The following is a 27197-nucleotide window of genomic DNA, read 5'->3' as shown; positions in this document are numbered from 1 at the left end:
CCTACCTTCTGACACCCTTGTCTGCCCGAGCTTTACGATGAGCCTCCAGAACCTTCCCAGAACATTTAGCCCAATGTTGTGTCACAGCTGGTTCATGCGGCACTTACGATTTCCAGCTGTGTATACTGTGTGACAACCCCAGCATTTTGAGGCCGAGGACTTAATGGCCTCACCCACCAGAACCCCTCCCGGAGCTTGTCAGGGGTGACTACCCACAACCTTGTGCGCATGGACTCATCCATGGGAGCAGGGCAAGGAGTGGTGTATCAAGGGAGCTCTAACCCTGATGAACCTCTTCATGGTGCTTTCCTTCCTGTTCCAACCCAGGTGGTGGGGGGTCCTCTTCACCCCTTACTTCAATGTCCACTGAGCTATTTCAAGGAAGGAAGCTGTTCTCAAGCCTCAGTATGACCAACGAGTCCCTGAAAAGGTCTCTGCCAAGGAAATGTGACCCAGGGACCTGTTGAGAACGTGTGAAGCCTGGTACCTGCTTTGGTTTGAATTGCCAATGCCACCCCCAGACTCAGAGTGTTGAGTGCTTAGCCCTCTGCCGGGGGTACTGTTTGTGGAGCTGTGACGGTCAGCGAATTCGGTTGTCCATGGTGGTGAGGTCTCGACTCAGCCTGAGATGTGTGTGCAGGCCCCATGTGGGATTGTTTGATTAGAGCATTGAGGGGAGAATTTTCTCACCATTCTCTGGGCTGGGGATCTTAGACTATGAAAGGAGAAGGGGGAGCGTGAGCGCACTTCATGTTTCTCTGCTTCTCAGCTGTGGGTGTGATGAGGCCTGCTGCCTTAGCCTCCTGCTGCTGGGATTTCCCCCCACCACATGGACCCAAACCTCAAATTAGGAGCCAAGTTTACTCTTTACATTGCGTCTGTCAGGGTATTTTGACAGGAGACTTGAAGAGCCAGGGCCCAGACTGCAGAGAGGAGTCACTAGGAGCAGGCCTTTGGAGGATACACCCAGCCTCTGGTTCCTGAGGCCCAGCCTGCAGAGGGGAGTCACTAGGAGCAGGCCTTTCGAGGATACACCCAGCCTCTGGATCCTGCCTCTTTTGCAGCTCCTCAACTCACCATAATTTGAACAACCCCCACACAAGCTTCCAGTCCCATGAAGTGAGTTGCTCCGCCATACTGTTCCCTCCATGATGAACTGAAAAACCCTTGGAAACCACAAGCCAAAATAAATTTTCCTCCCTGAAGTGTTTCTATCAGGTGCTGTGGTTGTTAAGACACCAAGGTAATTACTACAGACTCTGCAGAGTGTGGGTGTTCAGGATCACCAGTAGGTTAGGACCTGGGTTCTAACACTGCTGTAACTATGGAGCAAGACTCCCCACTGTGCTCCTGGACTTCTGTTTAGTTTTCCTCCTACAAAGCTTTTCTGGTGTCCCAGCCTGGTCTTTCTTGCTCCAGTGGGAAACACAAGCTATGATATCAGATAGGCTCCACTATTTCCCTTAGTCCCAGTGGAGAGGAATGCCAGGCGCTGTGGCATCTGAGACGATGGGCATTGTCCCAAACCTCTCCACTACATATTGACTTTGGGAGGAAGTCTTGGAGACCCCAGCTGGCTCAGCAGCTGCGGGGGCAGCACTGAACCATAAACCCTTGAGATCCAATTGATTTCTCATTTCAGAGGAGCAGACAGGCGAGCTCTGGGCTGGCAAGGAGACTTTTCTGATACAATGCCTGGCTCTCTAAATCATTCCAGCCTCCATGGTGACATCCCAGGTCTGGTTTAACCTCTCCATGTCCCGCCTGATGTTGAGAAAATCCCCCAATCTGTTGCTCTAATTTCCTGGCCTTTATTTGGGACACCCCCTTTTATGATCTCAGTGGCATTTTGGTCCCCTTATTTAGAGCCTGTCTTGAATGTGGACTCTTTTCAGCCAGTACCCCATTAGTCATAGATGAGAACTTCGGATGAGGTTTTCTGCCTGTGAGCCCATCACTTCCTAAGCCTACAGAGGACCTCTCTCTGAGGGGTCCAGCACAGTGAATGCTATGCTTGGTACCTGAAATGCATCCCCCAAGCCATGTGTCAGCTGCTGATCTGTGGCTCTCTAGGACACAGAGGGACGTGAGGACATGAGGATCTGGTGGGAGGAAGTTAGGGCCCTGGGAGTGCTCTGTAGAGGGATGGATAGCGATTTCTTAACCCTTGCTTCCTTTCTCTTCTTTTCCTTCCCTGTGAGCCCAACTCTGCTTCCATCTCTCTTCTTCCTGGCTGCCGTGAAGCAAGTAGCTTCCACCGTGGTGTGCTCTCTTCATGATATGTGGTACCCCAGGAATGGAGAGGTTATCTTTAAAATGTTGCTTCTCTCCCTTTCTCTCCCTCCCTCCCTCCCTCCGCCCCTCCATCCCTCCTTCCCTCCCTCCCTTCCTCCCACCCTCTCACCTTTTCTCCCTTCCCCTCCATGAGTGTGTGTGTGTGTGTGTGTGTGTGTGTGTGTGTGTGTGTATGTGTGCATGCACGCGCACAGACGCGCACTGGAGTGGAAGCCTCATGCATGCTAGGTTAATGCTCTACCATCAAGCTAATCCTAGAAAGTCCAGCTTTCAAGCGGCTAGCATTCACTGAGTTCTTAGGACATGCCAGGCATCTTTCCAACTCATCATCATATTTAATGCCCCCCAAACACCCCAAAGAGGAGAGCTCTCACTATCCCTGCCTCATACCAGTGAGGGTGAGAAACATCAAGTCACTTAACCAAGGCTGGAGTTCATAAACACCGGGCCTTGACTTGAACTTGTGTTTGAGTTGTCCTAGTCGGCACTGTCACCTGCTCCTCACCACACCGTCATGGAGTCTCCCAGCATCCTTCATCTACTGCTCAGCACTTCACTACTTCCTGTCTTTGGGAGGTACCCAAACCCTCTGGGAATCATCTTTTACCCTAGAAAGGAGGGGGACTCATGTTTTCAGTGGTGGGTGAACAGGATCCTGCTAAGTAAGATGACTTTATGATTAGCCAACTCATGCCGATATGATTCATGAATCTCTTACGAATACGTTTGGTAAGATAGTTCTCCTAGGGACCCAAGGGACCCGAGGAGCTCTGACCGACTCTCTAAGCCTTCCAAGCTTTGGCATGGACATAGAGCATGACAGGCACACAGAGCTTCCCAGTCTGTATGGGTGCTGGTACCTGTGGTCCAACCAAAGCAATATTTAAACACGAACAAGAAGAAGCAGGGCTCACGGCTGCCACTGCCTGCTGATGCCTTTGAACAACTCTGGTCTTCACCTCTGACAGCTTCTATGCTCCTGGCCTTCTTCTCTGAGGGGACACAGAATTCTTTCCCAAGGTCAGTAGGGAGGGTACTTAGGCTGCCAATTAAGTAATGAGAAACATGTAGCTGAAGATGTGTCCCGGGCACTTCTTGAAGGTAAAAGGTGAGGGCCAGCCTCCTCAGCTTTTCTTCCAATCACGTGTGTCCTTGGATCAGGAGTGAAAGAGTGTCCGAGTCTAGGACAAAGGCTGGGGTTTGACAGTGTATCCTACATGTCATACTGGAGAAACTGAAGCACAGAGAGAAAGGATGTCAAAAGTTCTGGGTTTCTGGGGCCCTCAATTGTACATCAGCTGGAACCTTCCTAGCTGGAAGGTACATGACAGGTCACGACTCCAGTAGAGTCCCCAAGCCCTCCTGTCCTGTCCCTTTCCACCAGTGCATGAATTCTCTTCACACCTTTGTCTCCTCTCCCTACACGTTGGCCGTCTTGGTCTCTTCAGCAAGAGTTGCCATTTTTAGTTCTCATTTGACATGATCTTCCTATGTAGCCCAGGTTGGCCTTGAACTATTGATGTCCTTGCCACAGCCTCTAGCATACTGGAATTACAGGCATTTGCCACCACATCTACTATGTCCCTTTAAGTCACCTCAAAAGAAATCTCCAGATGCCTCCTATCTTAAAGCATTTCAAGCCTCTAAATTTCAAGCATCTAAAGTCTCTAATTTCAAGCCTTCAGAATGCCTGAGACAATTAATCAGTCTTGCTATAGATTATTTCTTCTTTTTATTTTTCCCCCATTCTTGGTTTGATTTAAAAAAAAATGAGCTGGGCAGTGGTGGTGCACACCTTTAATCCCAGCACTCAGTAGGCAGAGGCAGGTGGATCTCTGTGAGTTCAAGGCCAGCCTGGTCTACTAGACTTAGTTCTAGGACAGGCTCCAAAGCCACAGAGAAACCCTGATTCAAAAACAAAAAAACAAAAAAACCCAATTTTTAAAATTTTTGCTTTTATTTTTTCGGTCCAGCTTTAGGTGCCATTGTAAAAATTATAAATTATCTTTATGGGCAGGTGACAGGATAAATGAACTAGTAAAAGAGTCTTTCAGAAGGGAAGCAAAACAGAGTTCAAGAAGTTGTGGGTTAGAAAACCTTCAAGCCCCCAAGGAGCGGACCCTGGACCCTGGACCAAGCTCCCAGGACCCTGAAAAGAGCGCCCTGAGGACCCACACAAGTCAGTGCTCAACAGGACTGTGTTGAGCACTGTGGGAACAGCAAGGCACTCCTGGGGTACATTCATTCTGTTCTGGAAGATCACGAATGGGTTTTTGATGGTACCAGAAGGGAGGCCACACAGGTCCTTGGGTCGGACTTCTTCACCTTCAGGACCTGGTGCTTCTGACCCTTTCACGTGGCTCCCAGGCCCAGGTGAATGCTGTCTCTAGGGTACTCAGAAGCCCCAGTGAGAAGGACTTGACCTTCCCTGTGTCACGTCCCCCTGCTCTGTCCCACGTTTCTGTAGTGGGAGGTTTCAGTCCCTACCTGAGGCCCAGCGGGTCAGTTGTGCCAATGTCAGGATAGGACACTGAAGGATTTTCACAGGTTCGGGGCTCCCAAAGGGTTCTTCCACATAGCCACAGGACCCCTGAAGGAGATAAGCAATTTTCTTGGCCTCCTCTGCCATGCACTGCCCTCTTGGTGTGAGAACACCGAGGCCCTAGTTCCAACACCTAGCAGGCAGGGGTACTGCGGCATGCACCTTGAAGGATATCGTGGGAAGATGCCCCGGTAGTGTGACCTGGATGGTACTTCGGCTTGTCTAAATTGGTGAGTGGGATGGGTTTCAGGAAGCCTCTGACAGGGCCCCAGTGACTAAAGGAACAGGCACATAAGAACTAATTGCCTAGTAAACACAAGCTGGTCCATTGATCTGTTTCAGGCCCATTACGGCCAGCTGGGTGAAGGATGGAGCTGATGGATTAGGGGTTTCCCCAGGCCAGTGCAGGATCTCCCTGGCAGCTTTTCCAGAAAGATGCCGCCTGAAGGGTATCAAACTGGTTCAGCATCCTGCAGATCTCCAGGACCTGCTGGAGGCATCACTGGTCAGCTGGTTCCCAGGTAAGGCATGTGAGTCACGACCCATAGTCATGTGTTGGTGGGAGTGGGGAGCCTGGCCAGGACTGGAGGCCCTGGATATGCTAACGGTGCAGACCAGGGGAAAATTCAGGCTGAAAGATTATTCTTCTCTTTTTTAATGGGGGAGGATGCACAACCCAAGGCATTGAGAACCAAAACCGTGGCAGGTTGTCCACCTCAAATATTATCAATAGTTAGGCAGTGTGACTGTACAGCAGTTTCATTTTTTCTCGTCGTTACTTCTGAATTCCACTAGACTGCTTAAAGGGAGATATATGTTTCTTTATATCAAATTGAAATGGCTAAAAGGATTTTCTTGAGTTCTAGGAGAAAAAAATCCCATGTCAGCATCCAGGGAGAAGGTTAGGACTTGGAGTTGGACCTGTCTCGGCTACCAGATTTTGCTAGTCATGATCTTTTTGCCAAGACACCTAGTGTCCTTGTCTGCACCTGGACCTCACATCTGTCTCGTAGATACACGGGTATGCAGGGATGACTGCCTGGAATAAGGGGGCGATGATGGGGAAAGAGCAGCAACCAAGGGAGGACTCTCTTCAGGATGTTGGGGCTCCATGCTCCCCAGCTGTGGGTCCCTCTTTCTTCTGCTGGGTTCCCTCTGCCATCTGCCTCTCGTGCAACCCTCCGTTGCTCTAATAGAAGCCGATAGTCCTCATCTAGTCCCATTACCACCCACAGAGAGAAGTGGGCTAAGATTCCGAGAGCTGCTGGGAGGCCGCTGGCCAGCTCTTGGGTCATCCATTGTTCTGAATGTCACTGGGCCTGTGGCTGCAATTACAAGCTTATTCATCTCCCAGAGCACAACCCTGTCATCACAGTAGTGAGGAGGAGGTAGGAAGGGGCCAGGACCAGGTTCATGTCCGTGGCCCCACCCCAGGCCAGGGGTGGGGGGAGAGGGAGAGCCTTGCACACAGCTGCTGTTTCCTGCCTGGCCACAGCAATGCTGAGTCGGGGCTCCTCTAGGTCTCCAAACACCCACATGAGGGTTCACTTCCCTGGCTGGCAGGCACAGGTTGTTTGCCTGAACAGTGTGGGGGTCAGTCTCTTTGGTGTCCCACTATAATTCTGCCCCTTCATCTCCCTCTGCACCCTCTGCCAGTCCACGAGTGCTCCTGTGCACCTGACTCCCTGGTGCCTGTCCCTGGCCTCCCCTTCACAGACAAGCTCACAGATTTACTCAGATTCAGTTGTACCTCTCCAACAAGCAGCACTGGCAGGCTCCAGGTTCGAGGGTCATCCCTGACACAGCTACCAGCTGCTTCTACGGAGTCCCGGGGAGGCTCTCCTTCCTTCCCTATGACTGGGCTTCTCCGCTTTTTTGGGAGCCAGTGGGGATCCCTCCAGACCCCTGTGGCTTTCTGTCTAGAGTGTTGGCTTCAGGCTCACACAACTGGGCAGATAGGTAAACTGCTCTTGCATCTCCTAGGACAAGAGCCCAAGGACTAAGAAACAGATTGGTCCCCGACTCACCCCTGCAGTATGGAGTGGGGTATAGGGGGGTGACGGGGGAGAATGATTTGTTACAAACTTGTGTTGACCTTGACCTCAGCTGGAATGCAGAGGAAGAAGAGGAGGAGCTTCCAGAATCGACTAGAAGATCTTATTTACTGGTTTTGGGTCCTCTGTCACACAAAGTCTTCTGTAGAGACCAGCTGGTTTATCTCTACAGGTCCTCTGGAAAGGACAGAGCTGGTGGGAAACCGGTCTGGCTATGGATTTCAGGGGTTGGCCTGCTCCCCCTGTGCTAGACTCTCTGCCTGGCCTTTGACCTTCACACAGCCTTCTTGGGAAGTTCAGTATGTTCTTCCCAAGAGGTATGTTGCCTTGTCCTGGAAAAGGGATAAAGGCTATGCGGGGATCAGTGACAGAGTCAGGAACAGATGCTGTGAGTCTAACGGAGAAAACTTGTCGTAGTTTGGAGTGTCCCCAGAAACCAGCAACAGACAGACAAGTTGATACATTAATTGTTGAGTAGTCCTCCCAAAGGATTCAAGAAGCTGTTATCTTATCAGATCAATAGATAAAGCAGACTATAGGAAACTATAGACCAGACAGATGGGAGTAGAGCTGAAATCGGGAGATAGTCCACTGACCCTGGATGACTGCATGCATCATCAGGTCCATGCAGAAAGGGCGGGACCCGAGAGCGTTCCTGAGACATTCCTGAGAGCCTCCCACCTTCTTCCTCCGGCACTTCCAGTTTCTAAATCTATTGCCTGAGCTTCCAGAAAAGACCCACCAAACCTTCTGGGAACTAAGAGACGGGTTTCCCTAGTATCGACTCTAAGCCTTGAAAACAACCTTCAGCTTTTGCAGGGGTACTGAACCCCTTCCTGCTGCTGCTGGACATGGTGCCCCAGGGGAGCCATGTAGCAGAACACGGAAGAGCATGAGACTGGAAGGGAGGCAGGGAAGAGTCTGCCACACCTGGGCCTCAGTGTCCCTGTTCACCCTCACCGAGGAAGCCCCGTCCTTAGACAGTGCCAGCACAGTGTTCACGGAAAACCCAGATGACTTTTGGGGTGGGGGCACCCTCCTCCTCTGCCGACTCAACAGGGACAGTCCACAGGAAGGAGTCAGGGCTCTGTGTCTCATCCGGCAGTGCCACCCGTGTGCCCTCCGAACTCTACTCTGTTTTCTCTTTGGTGTTATCCCTAATGCTCTACTGGATCAGGCAAAGGGTTTTCAGTGATCCAAGTGAGCCTTGTGTGTCTTATACCCCTGGACCTGGCCCCAAACGTGGCAGAGACCATGCAAACCAGGGTACACTTGGCCCTTCCCTTTTGTCTCCCCTACTCCAGCCTGGCTAGCTTCAGGGAACCCCTCCTCTTCCTAAGCCTTGGATTTAGGGACCCTGACTATGTAGCCCTCTGTGGGCCCCACCTCCCCTCGTCTCTGCTTCAGAATCTTGCCATTTTCCCAGTGACCTCCTCTTGAGCAGTGATGCCTTTCCGTGTGTGTGTGTGTGTGTGTGTGTGTGTGTGTGTGTGTGCATTTGTGTGTGTGCATTTGTGTGTGTGTCATTTGTGTGTGTGCATTTGTGTGTGTGTGCATTTGTGTGTGTGTGCGTGAGCATGTGCACGTGTGCATGTGCATATCTTTTTATATTCCTCATTGTTTCCCAACGAAAGAAAGGGGACACAATCATAGATTCATCGAATCTCAAATGTGAAAATGGTAAAAGTATTGGGAGTTCAAGACCCCAAGTTCAAGCCCAGGTGTGACTGTCCGTGACTCATCGGACCTCACTGTCCACTCATTCACAAGAGGGAGGCTCGCCTGCCAGCTCTGCCTCACTGAGCGACTAGGGGATCAGTGACGTTACATGTAAGTGCTCCTTTCTAGGCGGACCCACCCTTACTAAATGGATGAGGAGCCTGAGGGCCGGGGTGTCAAAGATCTCAGGTAATTCCTATGTCTGGAGACTGGAGATGGGGCCAGAATACAAGTGTTATGAAGGGAAGAGAAATGCGAGGAGAGAAATCGGCAGAGACCGAGAGAAGAGCAGAGGTGGAGGGGGGGCGAGAGTGATGGGTGAGGAGGAAGGCCGCTAAAAAAGCACAAGGCGGGCGGGCAGGGGGGCGAGAAACGGGGGGGGGGGGCGTGGTGAAAGCATGGTGACCACAAGGACCATGAGGCCATGGACGGCATGAGGGACTGTGATTGGCCTAGACAGAATGAGGACAGCACAGGGCAGTGACACCAAGCCCCGCTGTGCCACCACTGCCCTTGTTCTCTGGCTTGTCAGCCAGCTCAGTGAGGGCTGAGAAATCCTTGAAATTAAAGCCAGTCTCCTTGGCCCCTTTTTGGAAGGAGAAAGATTGGAAGGAAAACCAAATCTGCCACAGGAAGGCCAGGCAGTGAGCACGGGTTGAGCTTAGCTGAGCCCAGCCACCCTGTCGCAAGGAATACATATAAATGTAGAGTCAAATTCATCTCTCTTCTTTGCCAAATCCATGATTTACACAAGATGCTCAGAACATGGCTGGGATTAGAGCAGTGGGGTATAATGACCTTGAAAAGCAGGAATCACTCACTAGGGTCTGAGGAAGGGAAGTGGGATAGGAGGATGGGGCGGCAGGGAAAAGCAAACAGACCACACAAGACTAGCAGGAGGCCAGAGCAGCTAGTGTTAGATGCTGGGCTCAGAGAGGAAGGAGATTGGCAGGGGAGGGAGGAAGGTCCAGTTCGCACCTTTGGGAAGCCAGGTCAGAGCAGGCAGGCTTTTGCTCGGTGTCAGCGGCAGGGCAGCAGAATTGGTGCAGCACGGTCTCATTCCTGTGGGCAGAGAGGGGAGGAGGTCAGAAGGTAAGGCAGGCTCAGCCAACTGAGGACCCCTCAGCATCTTCCCCAAACTCGGCTGCCCTCTCCCTGCCTTCCACCCCCAGTGCCACGCCCAGGTGGCCACACACTGCTCTGGAGGAGTGTGCAGAACACTTTTCTGTCCATCCAGGCTTTCTCAATTGTTCATGGGACAACTGAAACTCCGGCCCTGAGCACAGCCTACCTGGTTTCCGGCTCTTGTTCTGCAGTGAGCATCCCTGCAGGAAGCTCCTACCTGCGATTCTCTGTTCATGGAGATGCTTTTTATCCTAGCTAGTTCTTTATGACCCCGTTCCTTAGAAGTTCTGCGAGGCAAAACAAGGTCTAGACACCTGTGACTTGAGGACTCAGCCTCCATACAAAGCCCACCATGCACAAAGGCTCCACCCCCCCACCCCGGGCATTCAGGCAGCCATTCCCATTGCCTCCTGGAGGTTCAGGGATGTAACTGAGATGTCTGATGGAGAAGAGAAAGTGGAAGTGTGGGTTCTAGCTGGAAGTCTGGACGGCCAGCTGTATTCATGATTCACCGTTGTGGGCCTTCATCTGTTTATTTGCTCTATTGAGACAACTTTCACTTTACTGAGGGGGTTGAACTGAAGAAGCAGCTCTCAGCCCTAGATGCCTGTTAGAGCCAGATTTTAATATATACCAGTGCCTAGATCCTGCCCCCTAGGGACTCTGAGTCACATGGTCTGGCAGAAGTTCAAACACCAGGGCTCATTCTGAACTCCAGGCTGCCAAGGTCCCTTCCCTGCTACCACACTGTGGTTCTGATACCCGATGTGTGCCAAGCTCGAGCTAAGACTACATTGACTGTAGGGTGAAGTTACCCAGCCCTGTTGTCAACGTTACCTTACGTCAGAGAATGCCAGACCTAGAAGGATCCTGGGTCACCTGAAAGAGGCTTTTGGACTTCCTTTATGCCTAGAGTACCTTGTCCAAACCAGAGCTTCCCTTAAATCACATTTTGTAGAACAACAAAGGGGGAACAGTTATGTCACTGGGGAGGCGAAATTCTGTCCCACTTCGCAGACCTCCCAGGGCCAGTGTTGAAATCTGCCTCCCAGGCACCTCTTAAGAGTCCCTGAGTCAGCCGGGCAGTGGGTGGCACGCTCCTTTAATTTCAGCACTCAGGAGGCAGAGGCAGATGGATCTCTGTGAGTTTGAGGCCAGCCTGGTCTACAAGAACTAGTTCCAGGACAGGCTCTAAAGTTACAGAAAACCTGTTTCGGGGGTTGGGGTGGGGGGTAGTTCCTAAATCCTGAGACCAGAGATTTATATAGCACACAAAGTTCAGCTATAGCCATAAAAGAAGGTAATGCTAGGGCCTATGTTAAGTAGATAGTTACAGAGAGGGTATATGTTTAGGTAAGAAAAGAATGAGGAGGAAACAAAATTATATAACTTATAAGCTGGGAAATGTTTTTGAACAAAACAGAGAACAGGGATGCCATTAAGAAAAAGATATTCTGGCACTGTGGTTTATAGGAGGCTGAGGCAGAAGGATCTGTTTGAGGTCAACCTGGGCTACATAACATGTTCCAAGCTGGCTGGTGCTATGTGGCGAGACCCTATTGCTATAAAACAATGCTACTATAAGTCAAAGGCAATAGACTGGGGAACTGTATTTTACCATGTACAGAAGAAGGCGTGAAGACTTGAGTCTAATGTTCCCCATGGGCTCCCGTGTTTGAACGCTTGGTCTAACTGGTGATGCTCTTGGTGGGGGGCGGTTGTTGAACCTTTAGGATAGGAGGCATGGCTGATAGAGCTGGGTACCTGGGAGCTCTCTCTGGTCCCGTCTCTTTTACCCGAGCTTCAAGCACATGAATAAAGCCACACTGTAAATTTATACTACCACAGACCAGTGGTTCCTACCACTATGGTCTAAGCTGCTCCAGCCACCATGTCTTCCCTGCCATGCTGGACTGTGAACTTTAAAACTGTGAGCCAAGATAAACCTCTTGCATCTCAAGTTGCTTTTCTCAGCTATTCTGTCAATTAATATCCTTCTTGCACTGAGCTTCAATATACCCTCATTGAAAAGACAACCCCACATAACTTCTAGCCAGGAAAATGCAAATTAAGGTAGCATGGAGGCACCATAGCTCATCTATCAGATGAGCAAACACTAAGAAGATGCCTAACTGCTGGTGTTATTGAGGCTGTGGAGGATGGTAGTGGGTGGCTCTCAGTTCTGCCTGAGTAGGTATAAATTCTTATAGCTGCTTTGGTGAATTAGAGAGGATATACCTTCCTATCCACAAATACAACTTCTGGGATTTTATACTTGCAGGGATGCATTTATTCCAAATGTTTAAGGGAGTACTGCTTTTTTGGGAAGAAAGAACAGCTAGAAACAACAGGAGTCCCCAGGCAGCAAGGGATGGATAAGACGGTGAGACCTTCATCCATACTTTGTAATTACGTGCCTGTCCAAAAGAATCAGCACTTATCTCTTGGTAGATGGAGGTCAACACTCACGGCTAAATGAGAACATCCGGCGCAAGGGAAAGTATAGAGCACAATCCCGACATAGTGAGGAGCGGCGACCTCCTCCCTGAGCTCCTCAGTTTTTTGTCAACTTTGCACACCCAGGGTCATCTGGGAAGGGGGTGCCTCAGTTAAGAAAATGCTTGCATTTGATTGGCCTGTAGGGAAGTCTGTGGGGGCATTTTCCTGATTAATCATGGATGAGGGAGGACCCAGGTTACTGTGGGCAGTGCCGCTCCTGGGCAGGTGGCCCTGGGTTGTGTAAGGGAGCAAGTTGAGCAAGCTATAAGAGGCAAGCTAGGGCACAGTGCTCGCTGGCTCCTCTGTGGTCTCTGCATCAGGCCCTGCCTCCAGGTTCCTTTCTGAGCTCCTCTTCTGACTTCCCTCAGTGACGGACTGCGATGTGCAGGTGTAAGCCAGACAAGCCCTTCCTTTCTCAAGTTGCTTTTGCTCATGGTGTTTATCACAGCACTAGAATATAAACCAGGACATCCCCCAAATGTGAATTCGAATTCGACATGTGTGCACTTCCTGTTTTAAGAGTGCAAATTAAGCTGTTAGCTTTGATTACTGCAGTAGATGAAGCTGGGGGAAAAAGAGGTCAGAAGTAGAAGGGGAAAAACAATGCTATGTGTAGCCGTAAGCAAGAAAGTCAAATATAAATTTGTGCTTAGGTTATCTATTACTGTAAATTCATTAAAGCAAATACATGCTTGGATGGGAATAGAGAGTATTAGAAACCAACACAAATACTGATGCCATTTCAGGAATCACATATAGTTTTTACACTGAACTTTCTAATTTAAAAGATTGTCAAAAAAAGATTGTCAATTATGAGTTATAACTTATGATTAAAGATTAAGAATTCAACAAATATGACCCTGTAAAAGGTTGAGGATTGAGGGCATAGATCAATAAGAGAATGAAGGCTTAGCATGTACCAGACCATGGATTCAGTATCTAACATGGACAAAAAAAATGAATAAAAGGTCAACAAAGAAAATAACGGGGGCTGAGATGGTGGCTCATTAGTGAGGTGCTCCCCACCCAAACACGAGGACTTGTGTTCAGTTGCCTTCCCAGCATTCCTAATAGTTGTAACCCTCAGCTGGGCAGTAATGGCACACACCTTTAATCCCAACATTTGCAAGGCAGAGGCAGGAGGATGTCTCTGAGTGTGAGGCCAGCAGCTGGAACTATAGAGCAAGTTCCTGGACAGCTAGGACCATTGTGTGGAGAAATCTTGTCTTGAAAAAGCAAACCAAACCAAACCAAAAAACAAAACAAAACAAAAACCTGTAAGTCCAGCAGTGGGGGCACAAAAATAGGAGAATCCCTGGCAACTCACGGGCCATCCAGTCAAAGTTCAACCAGAGGACCTGCTTCAGAAAATGGATAGAGATGTCCAGTATTACCCCCCTCGTCTCTCTCTCCTTTCTTTTTCTTCTTCTTTTTTTGTTTTTTTTTGAGACAGGGTTTCTCTGCAGTTTTGGAGCCCATCCTGGAACTAGCTCTTGTAGACCAGGCTGGCCTCGAACTCAAAGAGATCAGTCTGCCTCTGCCTCCTGGGAATAAAGGCGTGCGCCACCACCGCGCGCCCAATCTCTGACTTCTACATGCACATGATGTACACACACATATGAACACATTCCTACCTACAGAGAGGGGTGGAGGAGGAGGAAGAAGAATGAGGAAAACTACATGTCTGACTCTCACCACTCATGTTTGCAGATGAGAACTGAGGCCCAGAATGGAGAGATGGTGTGTGTACCACTGCTTAGGAGCCGTCTTCCCGCTGCCTCTACTCCCTCCTCCCCAACATATAAAAGTAGCAAATGCTTTCCATTTGATCAGAAATAACTCGCCAGAAGAAAATCTCCCCAAAATTAGGGTTGGGGAAGGCTTTTGTTGCTGTCTTTTCAGGAGAATAAAGGTATCCAGGTAAGGGATCTGAAGACCACTGGACAAATGAGTTAGCTGAAGAAAAAGAATAAATCATTCAGAAAAACATGTTCCCCACAAAATAGTAAATTGTCCTATTGGTGTATCACATTTCCAACAGGATAAAGTTTCATAAGCCTTCCCAAATGTTTGATTCTGCGTTTCTCTACAGACGTATAATGCAAATAGTCTTTGTATAGTCCCAGTCCAATTAAAGATTAAACTGGCTTTGGAGTTGGAGTGTGGCTCTCTCCTCTAAACCCAAGAATGCTTATTAAAGTGAAATCTAAAATCTCTCTCATGTCAGAAGAGCCCCTGATATGGGACAGAAAAAAAACCCAAATATTTAAGAACTATTTTTATTGCTACTAATCTCATAATCCCTTATTTTTATCCCTGATTTTTATATTGACCCTTTAACAGTTTTTAAGGTAGAAAAATTATAATATAGTATTAATGGCATATAGAGTACTAAATAATTCCAGAAAAAGGTTTCATCTACCTTGCTATACATGATTTCGGGTTAGAGTCTCTATCAGTTTTCTGCAGTGAACTATGAGCACATCTAACAGTGACCTTTGAAGTCTCCATAAGTAGGATGGGGCCCACAATGATGATTCATCCAGGACTATGATAACACAACTAAGTTGAAAAAACACCACCTAAAGATCAGAAACAATTTCAAAATGACTAGCTGAGATGATCCAGCCTAACAGACTACTCTAGCCAGAATTCGAGAGAAACCCTGCACTTTCCCATTATGCAGACAGGACAAAAATTGATACAGCTACCTCTCTGAGGATTTGATAATTACCCGGTTTTCCTTTCAAAGATCACTTAAGATATTATTGCCCCCAGACAGTAGGAAGTAAAAAAGAATGCAATGCCCACATTCCCAAGAGGTGGGGTGGGGTGGTTTTTGGTCATCCAGTGACTTATGGATATTTGCCATTGTTTGGGGGATTGTTTACAAGATGTTATTGGTAATGGTCAGAAAAAAGGCTAAGCAAAGAAAATTAGATTCAAGGTTCTTATTTTGAAAGAAGGAAAGAGGGGGATATAGGTAGGATAAGATAAAAAGGCAGATTATTGAATCTACTTTTAAAAAACAACTACTAGTTTTAATATTTTACATTGGATTGGATTTTTGAATACTATATACAAATTTTGTATATTGATACAAATTTTAGATTAATTTTGTTAGAACATATGTATACCCATTTCTACTATACAACTCATTTAACAAATAATGCAAATTTCTAATCCTTGAAAGTTATTATTACCAACTGTTTAAAACAATAAGGAAATGCAGGTTAGTTAATTAGTCACTTATTATGAATTGAACTTGTAGCCACATTAGGTATGTTTTCAGGTCAAACAGAGATATATTTTAAATAGACAGGTCATCTTCAAACAAGACAGAGATCTACAGAATATGGCATTTAAGATGTTTTAATAACATTGGTTCCTTTTTCTTTCTTTTTTTTTTTTTTTTATGACAGTGAGTCACATCTGTCCCTGGTAGCACCAATCCACTTCAGAGAAGATAATGGGCATCAAAGAAACTCCACATGAAGTTTACTTTCTTTGTGGCAGAAGTAAGCCACCGGGTAAGAAAATGCCCTTGCCTCAACTGCTGACAGTATGCTGTCCTAATTGGGCAAGCAGGACACAAAAGAGAGTGACTGTCAAAGATTGTCAAGACAAGGTGGGACAGTCCTTCAGAATATCCTGTTTCACAAAAAATTCTTTCAAATACTCCAGGCCTTTAGGCTAAAGATGGAAGCCCCAACTGTTCAGGCAGTCAGCTGTTTCTATAATTTCTCACATTTTTGGAAGTCTCTTGCTCGCACTTCCTACTTACTACCGGTTAATATGATTCCTTCTTGGGTCTCTGAGGTAGTTGAAGACTATATAGCTATAGTTATAATTATCCTTGTTTATGAGACTCAGAAAAGAATTCCTAAAGAACTGTAAAATATATAAAGTTGAGAGATATCAAAAGTAGTTTTGGATGGTAATGAAAGTTGCTATAGAAAGTAAATTAGGCACAAAACTTTGAACTCATCAAGATAAGATAGATAATGGAGTATTTTCTCTGAATTTATCAAGTGCAAATGGACTAGATATCATTGTACTAATAGATATACTTATTGCCTGTATTTATTGTATATAATTATACTTATTGTATATAGTTTTTCTTATATTAGTTATAACCTTCTTTTTATTTTAGATAAAAAGGGGAAATCTAGTTATATTTTATTCATGTTTTAATAAATAAAGCTTGCCTAAAGATCAAAGGGTAAAGCTAAGCCTCTAGAAGGCAGGCGGTGGTGTCACGTATCTTTAATCCCAGGATTTGGGAGACAGGCAAATGGATCTCTGAGTTCAAGGCCACCCTTGGATACATAAGATCAGTGCAGAAACAGATTCATGTGGTGGTGGCTCACACCTTTAATTCCAGTCCTAAGGAGTCACATGCCTTTAATCCCAGGACTAAAGGGGAATATAAAATGGGAGGAGACAGAGGCTCAGGGCTCACTCTACAGTTGCCTAGCCTTGTGGCTTGATTGTTTTGCTTTCCTGATCTTCATCTTGAACCCCAATATCTGTCTCTGGGTTTTGATTATTTGTGCTACACCTATGACCACAGGAGGCTTAGCGTTCCTGGCAAAACCATCAAGCACATAGAAAGACAAGCAGCTTGTTGCCCAGCAGCCGGCGATGATATTTCAGGAATGAGAACCCAGCAAGCCACAGTTACCAGATGACACAGTGTGCCTGAGGGTACTGACTCTGTTTCTGAGGCAGGATGTGAGCTGCTCCACTGTCTATCATGGAGGACAGGCCCTGAGGGTCACCCAGATCCTCAGTTTTCTACCTGCACTGACACATGCCACAGGTGATACACACCCAATGTCTGGGAGTCCTTCTGCTCTCCTGACTGGTTGTCTGTCTTTTTGAGCTTTCTCCTATGATGCTAGTCAATGACTGAGGCTTCTAGTCCTTCTCTTGCTGTCCCTCCATCCACTTCCTGCCCTGAGGTCTCCCCAGGTGCACCCAAAGCTCCCTTCTTGGTCTTCCCTTGAGGTTTTAGTTCACACTGAGTCACAGGTTCTGATCCACTCCCCTGCCCAAGGTCATGCTCCCTGTCCCCTGCTCTTGGCAGGCCTTGGTTTCCATTAAAGAGGGGACCAAAGAGCTCATCCTCACTAAGCTGGAAAGGGATCTGTGATGGGAAAGGCTCTTCCAGTGGCCTTCCTTCTCTGGAACTTAGAGTCCCAGTGTGATCATGAGGAATAGAGCAGACAATTGAAGTTCTAAATTAAGGATACTCTACTAATGCTCCCCCAAACTTCGGAGACCATAAAAACCACAGGCAATGGGAATTTGACACATCCGGAGGCCACTGAGGAGACATAATAATGATATGTCGTGTGTCAGGAGCCCAGGCTCTGGACCACAAAAGGGACATCAGTGGAAAAAAACCAGGGAAGCGCAGACAAAGTGTAAGGTTTGGGTGATCGGGACAGATGGTAGCTGACAGATAAGTAAGTGACAGATGATAGACAAATCCTAATTAAATGTGAAGGAAATAGTAATTGTGCGTTGTCACTTGATATTGTTTATTGTGTGTGCTCATGAACATTTGACAAGACTATTATTCATTTTTACAAAAATCACAGCACAACTTCATCACTCAGTAGAAGATGAAATGAGGTGGCCTTGTGTTGGTGACCTGACAGTGGTGTATCAAGTTCACGCACGTTTTGCCTCCTTATGGCAGCTCTTCATGGGGTGCATTGTCAGCCTTGGGTACAGAAGAGGAAGGAAGCAGTGACTTGTCCCACACTCATTACAGTGTGAACGCAAAAATACCTCCACCCAGGGCCATGTGTTTCATCACGGTTGCCAGCTGGGGGCCATTGTTTTGGATGGCGTGAAGACCTTTTAGACATGGAGTCCAGCAGGTGGAGGGAAGTCACTTCAGGCAGGGTCTATGAGATTCTGCTCAGTTCTGGTCCTAACCAGAGCCCTTTGCTTCCTGGTCGGGCTGCCATGCAAGGAACTCTACCACACCCTCCCATATCCTCTATCGGAACGATGGACTGGCCCCTCCCCCTCCACGGAAAACCCTATGTCAAAACGAGCATTTCTTCCCTAAGGCAGTTCACCAGTATTTTGTCAGCACGGCAGGAAAAGGAGTTTACTCCCATCGCAAGGCTGACTGTAGCTAAGGTACAATGTAACTGAACGGGCTGGTTCAGGGATTGTGGCCCTGGCCGTCTTTTATAAGGCCTTTGGAAAACTGAGAGCAGTGGTTGGCACAGGCTGGCTCCCAGTATATTGACAGAGGGCTGAAACTCCAGTCTGGCTGAAGCTGGGAAGGAAGTCGTGATGAGCATGTAAGTGGGCAACCACCGCCTCCTGCATCTCTTTCGCTCAGGTTCTGACTCTTACCCTGACATTGTCCTAGGGCCTGTGCCTGTGTTCCCAATCTTTAGGACACGGGGTTCTTCCTCTCTCCCTCCCTCCATCTCTTCCCACCCTTCCTGAGAACTGTGCCCACCAGGAGGAACTGTGTTCTAGAGGCTGTGAAGGGAGCCCTAGAGACAGGAGAAGGACCCTGGGTTTCTAGGTGGCGCCGGTGTCAAGGCTGTTCTAGGACAGACTGTCACAGCCTGTCTGTGTGAAAAGGTCAGGGTTCTCTGAGTGTAGTCTGTCTGTCCACAGAGCCCGGATGAATCCTTTCTTCCAGATCTGTGATCTTGTCACCGTCCTATCCCAGGCTGGCTTGTGGGACAGAGTCCCCGCACAGGGATCCCAATCTCCATGTCCTTCCCATGAGTCACTCACTTATCTTTCAAGGCCTCCATGTTCTCAATAGTTTCATGGGACAGCAGTGACATCTGGGCGTTTGAGGTCTCTTAAGAGGAACAAGTGCAACAGCAAATAGGCTCATGGTGACAGGGAAGGCCATGTAAGTGGGTCCTTCATTCCTGACCATAGTGGCCGAGTGTTGGGCAGGGCTGGACAGTTTCTGGGTCTCTCTCACATTCCAGTGGGAAGGCAAAATAGTCATCTGGCATTTTGGTAAACATACTCGTGGCAAATGGCCCTGCAATTGTATTTACCTGAGATAAAAACACATAGGGACACAAAACTATTCAGAGCAGCAAATATTCATAGTGGGGGGAATAAAAGGAACCATTTAAATGCTCATGTATCTGCTAAAGGGATGAGCAAACAGTAACATATCTATACCGTGGGATACACACCCTGGAAAGAGGAACCAACCCAACTGCCCCAACGTGCATGGATTTCCCATGTGTGCCAGTAAATTAAAGCCAGCTAGAAAAGGCAGAGATGGGGATAGGAAGAAGGTCTGTGTCAGCCACATGGGAGAGAAAGGACAGACAAAGAAGGAAGCGCGGGTCATCTGGGGCTATGGAAATGCTCTACATCTTGCTAATGACAGTAGTTCCGCAACTTCAGGTGCCTGTCGGGGCACATGCCCTTAGACTGAGCTGATCCATTGTATATAATTGCACCCCGATAAGACTGATTTGAAAAGAGGAAGAAGACCAAATCTGTGCTTCTCTCTTCTCCCTTCTTCCTTTCCCCAAAGGCTTTTAAGCCGTTTCATCTTTAAATCCCCTCCACCCCGCACCCCGGGTCACTTGAGCATTAACCTCCTTCCCAGCTGCAGGATGAGATATGTATTTTCCTGCTTCCTCCTGTTGGATTGCATTTGCGGAGACCAGATGGCTCATCACTGAGCCAGAGGAGTGCAGGGGCCCCAGAAATGGGACACTGTGGAAACTAGGGTGGGATAGTTGAATGGGAGACATGTGGGAGAGTCCCTGGGACATATGGCGGAAATGACCTGCACTGAGGATGCACATCTGTATGCACTGCAGCCCACTCTGGGATGGTCTGGTCATTGTGAGGCTCCTGTCCCTTAACTGTTTGCTTCACTAAGTTGTGGGGATTTGGTTGGATTCTGCATGGGAAATCACCATGAGAGAAACATAAGCCTGTGTCAGGACAGACTTTTTTAACGACTACAGCTAAGAGTATCGGTCTCTGCCCTGGGAACTCAGCAGCCACAGCTTGCTGTGGAAGCAGTGCAGCTGTCCTCCTCTTGGCTGTACAGCCTGACACCGCACAGTCCCACAGAAGGCTGTGAAAGAGCTCGGCATGGCAAGTGACGACAGCTGTTCCCGTGGCTGGCACTCGTGGCACAGAAATCAATGTTTGGCTCTTCTCAGGGAATGGCGACCACCCAGCCAGGTTCAGGACTCTTCCTGAGCCTGCCAGGGGCTGACATCTGTACCTGGAGCCCCTACTTCTCTCTCACTTCTTTGGGGCAGCCTTTCCTTGTCTCCCTATCCTTGCCACCTAAGGACAGATGGGTGACAAGAGTCCTGGGTGGGAAGCATTGGCTTGTCCCCCTCATCCAGACCTTCCTTGAAAACGCACAGCAACCCATCAGATGTCCGCATGATGATGAGGTGGGTCCTGTGGTAACACAGTGCTCTCTCTTGAACTCTAAAGAACGGCGGGTCTCCACCAGCTGCTTCACGGACTTCAAAGTTGAACGGGGAAGGAAGACCATAAAACTTCCACTTCACAAAAGTATGGCATGTCTTTTTTATGCATTACAGCGCCTTATAAGGTTTAGTTTTGAGGAAAAAAATTTTTCCCCGTGGGGCAAAAATAAAACAAAAGCAACTTGGGAGGCTTACACCTATAATCTGAACACAACAATGGTTCTCAACCTTCCTAATGCTTCGACACTTTAGTACAGTTCCTCATGTTGTGGGGACTCCCAACCACAAAATTATCTCATTACTACTTCATAACTACAACTTTGCTACTGTTATGAATCAGGTGATATGCAGGATATATTATTCAACCCCCAAAAGGTTAGAGACCCACAGGTTGAGAACCAGTGGTCTAGTCGATGAGGTAAGAGGATTGCCGTGGGTTCATGGCTAGCCTGGACTAAATAGTGAGTTCCTAGCCAGATGAACTACAGAGCAATACTCTGTCTCGAAAGCCAACCATGCTCCCTCAAATACAACACCTAAACTTGCAAAAAACGTTCTAATCCAAAGTCCTTGATTGTCACTGCGGAACCTAGACTCATCTCACTCAGCCCTGCCCTCATCAGCCCCCACGTCCCCACAGCCTATGGGGAGCCTTGCTGACATCAGTCCTTCCAAATGCTGCTGTACAAACTTGACCACTGCTTCCTCATGGAGGAAGGGATTTGTAACTACTCCCTCGGTCTCTTTTGTATCACTACCATGAATCCCCGACATTGTATGTACCAAAAGAAAAGGTTTGCTAGGCTCAGGGTTTTGGAGTTCAGAAAGTCCAAGCAGTGAGGCTCTGGGAAAGTCTTCCTAGACGCACACAGACACAGCAGCTGGCACAAGATGACAAAGAGTGTTCTGTATAGCAGATGCTCACAGGGCATGAGGACCCCAAGAGATGAGAGAGGACAAGCTAAGTTAGTAGACAGTCACCCTCGTGGGACCCAATCAGTCTGTGGCGACTGATCTATTAGCTCCGAGAGCAGCATTAATCCCTAAATCCCAGGACCCAATCACTTTCCTTTAATGCTCCACCTATTAAAGGTCACCCCACCTTCACGTTTTCTGTATTGAAATATATCGGAAACCAAGCTGTAACATGGATTAGGGGCAGGACAAGCTACATCCAATATGTAGAAAAAAAAAAAAAAACCAAAAAAAAACGAACTTCTTTAAAGAGTGGGAGGAGGCGAGAAAAGATGTCAAAACACAAAGCATTTGAATGAGTTTAGCTTAATCAGTGGGGGCTGCTATCAATATGTCTGACTTAGGTCATCCTTCCCTTCTCATGTGACTTTGAGGAGCAGGCGTTATGTCCCCTCTATTTCCCGTCAGGCCTGCATCGCCTGCTGGCCTTCAAAGTCAGTAGTGTCCTAGGCTGTTTTGTTTTGGCACATAAACTTGCTTACGTTCCCCCATCATAAACCTATGATTTCCCTACTAGTCAACTCCTTCTTCCTCAGCCAGCTCCCAGAAGTGTCTGTCCATGCTACGTGAGTCTCCTTGTGCTTTGCCCTCTTGCCCACATGCTGGACTATGGGTCTCCCTCAGAAACTCAGCAATACCTCCCCAGGGAGATTCCCAAGTATTTTATTGCCCAATGAGGGAACTTTCCTAGTTCCAGTGGACTCAGCTCTGGCAGGACTCAGGGGTCAAAGACTCCCCGGGGCAACCTCCATTTATGGTTTCTTTCCTCGTTAGAGAAGTGAACTATTTTGCTTGTTGCTCTTTTAGAAAAATAATGGTAATAAGAGGTAACCAGCACCCTGGTTGGAGGAAAGCAAAAGTCCAAGCCTGTTACACTGAGAGGCCCATGAAGAAAGGAACACCAAGCAGCCCTCATCTGCCAGCCATTTGATGACCATCCTGAAAATGAGACGTGAGGCCCCAGAAGGCCATCTCCAATGCCGGCTATGTGGAGCAGAAAAGACCCTTCTCCAATAAGCCCTGGGCACGTTGCTGATTTCTTAGTGAAGTAGATTCTTCATTGCATGCTGAGTTTGGGGGCTGGGTTGTAAGACACCAGTCTCACAGCGTGAGCGTGGCTGTGTGCCTCCAGTCCTTCCAGCTCCTCTATGTGATGCTGTGAGGAAACCCCTCATTCACAGGGAAAACGATTTCACAGGGGCCTCAGCTCAAATCATAGCAGAAGGCAGGGTTCCCAGAACAGCAGTCTGATGGAAATTTGGGGAGACCTGTCTTCAGATCCTGTCTTTTTCCTGCGATGTCTTTGGACTGGCAAGCAGATTCTCAGACCTCTTTCAGCCTGCCTTGCTCAGCTGTTTAAGAGACACCAGAAGCACGTACCTATGAGCTCTCAGCAGCTCTCCTGATTACTAACAGGCTGCAACATCCAGCTTTTCCTGGCGCATTTGCTGGGGTTTATATGCATCTCACAGCTCCCTCCACTAGAATGAGCTTTCTGGAACCACTCCTGTGGCCAATTCATTTCTACATCCAGTACAGGACATGGCCTGGCACATGACAGAACAGCCGCTACTTGTCACCGAATCCATAAATAAATTCTGGTTCCCCAGGGCTGGAAAGCAAGGGGGGAATCAAGCGTGTACACATACAAAACACACATACTGCAAATGAAGGCACCGGTGCATGCCATAGACATATGGGTCTATTCATCACTGCCACCCCGGTGCAAGGTATACAATCCTTTCCATCTTTCAGAACCCTCACTTCATATCCATTTGGAAGGCTTGGGGAAGGCTTTGGGGAGGTTCACTCAGAACAGAAAGTCAGTTTGTGACTTGGGGGCCAGAAGGCTTTAATCCTCTTCCTTCTCCACTCCAGCTATTCCACCCTAAAGGCCAGAGTTTCATGCTGCCTTCTCTCCTTCTGCTTTGCAAACCCAGGCAGTTAGTCATCCGGCTCAAAGTCTAGTTTAACCCGAGAGTCACATCAGATCATGACAAGGGGCTATGGTGGCCTCCCAGTGCCAGGCTGGCAGCACCATGCCAATTACAGAGCTGAGCCTTCATTGAGTCTCACCTGCTTCCCTCAGAAAATAGTTTCTTTATCCCCTGGCAGACTGGGAGCCTGAGCCTGGCTGAGCAAGGCCATTCAATAGGGGTGGTCGAGACCATCAAGCCTATGTCAGCTCCACAGGCTGCCTCTCCCACAGTCCTACAGCTCAACACCAGAGCAGCACAAACACCAGACGCATCCTTCTTCCATTGTGGCCACGCAGTGGTCTCAGGAACGGTCAGAGCAAGGCTGTCAACGATGAGGGCTGCATTTGTACAGTGTTCCTGTCTCGCAGTCATTTCTGAACGTCCCAAGAGCTCCGTGGCTATATATACTTAATAGTACAGCCTAGTTAATATCTTATGTTAATAACTACAGTTATGCATGGTGTCATGCAGATGACGGAAACTAAAGTTAATGGAGGTCTGATGACCTCCCGAGGACCCGCCAGCTAAGACTTCAGCTGTGCCTCTTGCATGACTTCATGCTGCCTCTGTTGTCCCTTTTATACTCCATTGCTCTACTCCAGGACATGTGTAGGGTTGGGGTAAGTGGCATCTGGGCTGTTGACCATGCCTTCTGTAGTGAAAGCTTTAGAACCAGACAATAGCCCTGGGCCTCACCCAACCAACCACCTATCTCGTAGCTTTAACTGACCTCTAAGCACTAACTCTGCGCATGGCATGCACCCACCTTGTAGGCTCACAGAACACCTACTGTCTTCTGATGAATCAGCCAACACGTACCATTCAACACATTTTTGCACACCCACTCGAGTAAACAAATATCCTCACATGCAAGCACACACACACAGTCCTTGGTGCCCAGCAAATCCATGGTCACTTTCTTGAAACGCATTTCCTAACTTCCTGCTCACATTAGGGTGCTCATAAAATGCAGGGTTCTTATCTAAACTTCTAGCTCCCCAAACCTATGCACACACAGGAAGCATATCCACACACACACTTATTCTTGGACATGCAGACACACATGTACACGTTTTTACACACATGTGCACTGTAGGTGCACACATACCATGAACAGGTAAGCCTGCATGCTTGTGCTCTGAGGTCCAACCAAGGATGTTCTGTCAGCTGCAGGAACCCTCCCGGCCATACAGATCATGGACACAGTCAAAGTTCTGCGATGACCTGTAAACCATCATCCCGTGCCTACATCTGGATCGCATTTCCCAGTCCTGTAGCCAGTCCTGCCTGGTGTGATAAAGATGAGCAGGCCAATGGCCAAGTTCACAGCTATGACAGCATATGAACAACTGTCATATGGGCATGGCGCCATTAGTTTTTTTTGTCCCTGAACACTGGTTTTTGTACCAGACTAGGCTTTGCTTGGGGAAGAGAGACTCTTGCCTAGGACAGGGATGGCTGCATTTAACAGGCTACAGCTTGTGTGAGGAGCCAAAGGATGGCTCTTTTTTTTTCCTCTATGGCCTTGGGTAGGTCACCTTAATCTGTCAATCAAATCCTACCTCTGTGGAATAGGGATGAGGGTGCATTCCCACCAGGGCTATGTGGATAAAGCGGTAATAAATGCCCCATAAATGGCATGCACAACAGACATTAAATATACCGGATGGAATATGGAATAGCAGTGAGTGGTCTCTCTATTTGGCCTTAGCTCTTGGGTTGTTTAATGTGCTAGTGGATGACATCATCCCTCTGCTCAGGATCCCCTTGACTTCCCATGAGTCTTAGTCCGACCAGCTTCTCTGGAAAGCCCTTTCTGTCTGCAGCTTTGCCCACCATCCTTGCTATCACCTATCTAGGTCTCACGAGCCTCCTTCCCTTCTTGTTCTCCTAGAACACATGATTTTCTTATGGCTCCAGGGTCTTTGCATCGACTTCTCTCCCTATAGAAAGGTGTTCGTGCAAATTCAAGCCTGGTATTCCAACGCTGGCAACCAAGCTGGGCCCCTGTTTTCTACCGATTTTAATTTCTCTCTGCTCAAATGTCATCTCCCCAGGGAGGTCTTGCCTGTCGCAACTCCCCTCCAAGTCACCCTTTTACTGTTCTTTCCGTTCTCATGAGCTCCGATGGCACAGTCACTTGTTTCCCCGCTGTATTGTTCATCTCCTCCCTGTGAGGAGACGCATACAAACACAATGGCAGGGCTTTTGGTTTGCCAGTAAGGCCCCAGTACCAGTGATGGCAGCAAAGCCTGGCATGCAGGAGACACTCAACAGATATGGTCCGCGTTAGCAGAGACCTGACTCTTCCCTGAGGAAACATCAATACAATTGTCCGTCCTCAGCAGAAACACCCACCATTCCCTCTCTCCACTCCCTTCGCCTACTCAGCAATGCCCTGGGTTTCTAGCCTTGTGAGCATGCCGTGCTGGAGTGTGAGCTGGCAAAGGATTGCACTGGGCTGATCTAGCCGAATGGTTTGTAAGCAGAGAGGGGTATCAGAATCTGAGGGCTTATTCTGAAGCCCTGATGGCTGCCCCACTTCCACCACCACTCCCTTGGGACCATGTCCAGGACAGACATTTGTATTTGGCAAAATCTTCTCTGGGAAACTTGGATGCCTGTAACTGCAGTCATCCACCGGAGGCAGGGGAGAAGAGGCTGCGAACAGCACAGAGCTGCTGCTGCTGCCTGGGTTTCGATCTGAAGAGCAACCCCATGTGGCTTGGGTTGTGGAATGGAGCCTACTCATTATGTTTTACTAGGACATATTGAGAGAAAGTCTGTAGGGCATTTACACAGTGCCCACCCCGCGGTAAGAGCATGGTAAGTGCATGCTCGCATTTCCTGTGCACTTACAGTGATTAAACAATTATTTTCCTCCGGGAATCTTTGCTGATTGCCTTGCGGTGCTTTGGTTAGGAGTTTTCCTGCAGTGGGTGGCCAGTACGTGATGCTGGCTGGCATGCTGCTGAATGGAGCCTGCTTTCCTCCATTGTAAAGAACGCCCCCCCCCGAATCACCCCAATTTTCACCACTCTTCACGGCAAAATTCATCAAAGAGATTTCTTCATTTGCTTTATGCAATCCTCTACGTTCTATCTTCTTTTATACTTCTCACTGGGGAAACTTCAAACACCGCTGGCTAATCTATATCCCTATATTTTTTGTGGAATATTTTTTAAACAAACTCCAGAAATAATATCACTTTATTCAGCATGTATTTCTAACAGGTAAGAACTTTTAAAAGATATAATAACAGTATCATTATCACACCTACGTAAATTAACTGTAATTCTCTAATCTCTGCTAAAACCTTGTCTGCATGTAAATTTCCCTGGTTGCCTTAAAAATGTCTTTTTCCAGTTGCTTCATTTAAACCAGGAAATCAGGTCCACATGTTGGGGTTCCTTTTTCTCTGAAGCCCCTTCCTTTCCATCCTCAAGTCTACCCTAATTCAGCTTTCCGCTACTCTCCCCCTTTCAAGGTCACAATTGATTAAATATTGCTGAAGGCATTGGGCATGGGCATTGGC

The 27197-nt window shown here is 48.0% G+C and overlaps 1 protein-coding gene across 1 annotated transcript in view; it reads right to left on the bottom strand.

Annotated features, from left to right (window-relative positions):
• The window catches only part of Iqsec3 (IQ motif and Sec7 domain ArfGEF 3), a 99263-nt gene that overhangs the window by 56953 nt on the left and 15113 nt on the right, over positions 1-27197 (bottom strand). Inside the window, exon 2 of the mRNA XM_038320181.1 lies at positions 9589-9672. Coding sequence (XP_038176109.1) covers positions 9589-9672 — 84 coding nt within the window. The remainder of the gene's footprint in view (positions 1-9588; positions 9673-27197) is intronic.

This window comes from Arvicola amphibius, chromosome 2 (assembly GCF_903992535.2).
Source record: "Arvicola amphibius chromosome 2, mArvAmp1.2, whole genome shotgun sequence".
NCBI classification, from domain to species: Eukaryota; Metazoa; Chordata; class Mammalia; order Rodentia; family Cricetidae; genus Arvicola; species Arvicola amphibius.
The sequence above is the reverse complement of the archived record's forward strand: the minus strand, read 5'-3'. Positions and strand labels throughout refer to the sequence as shown.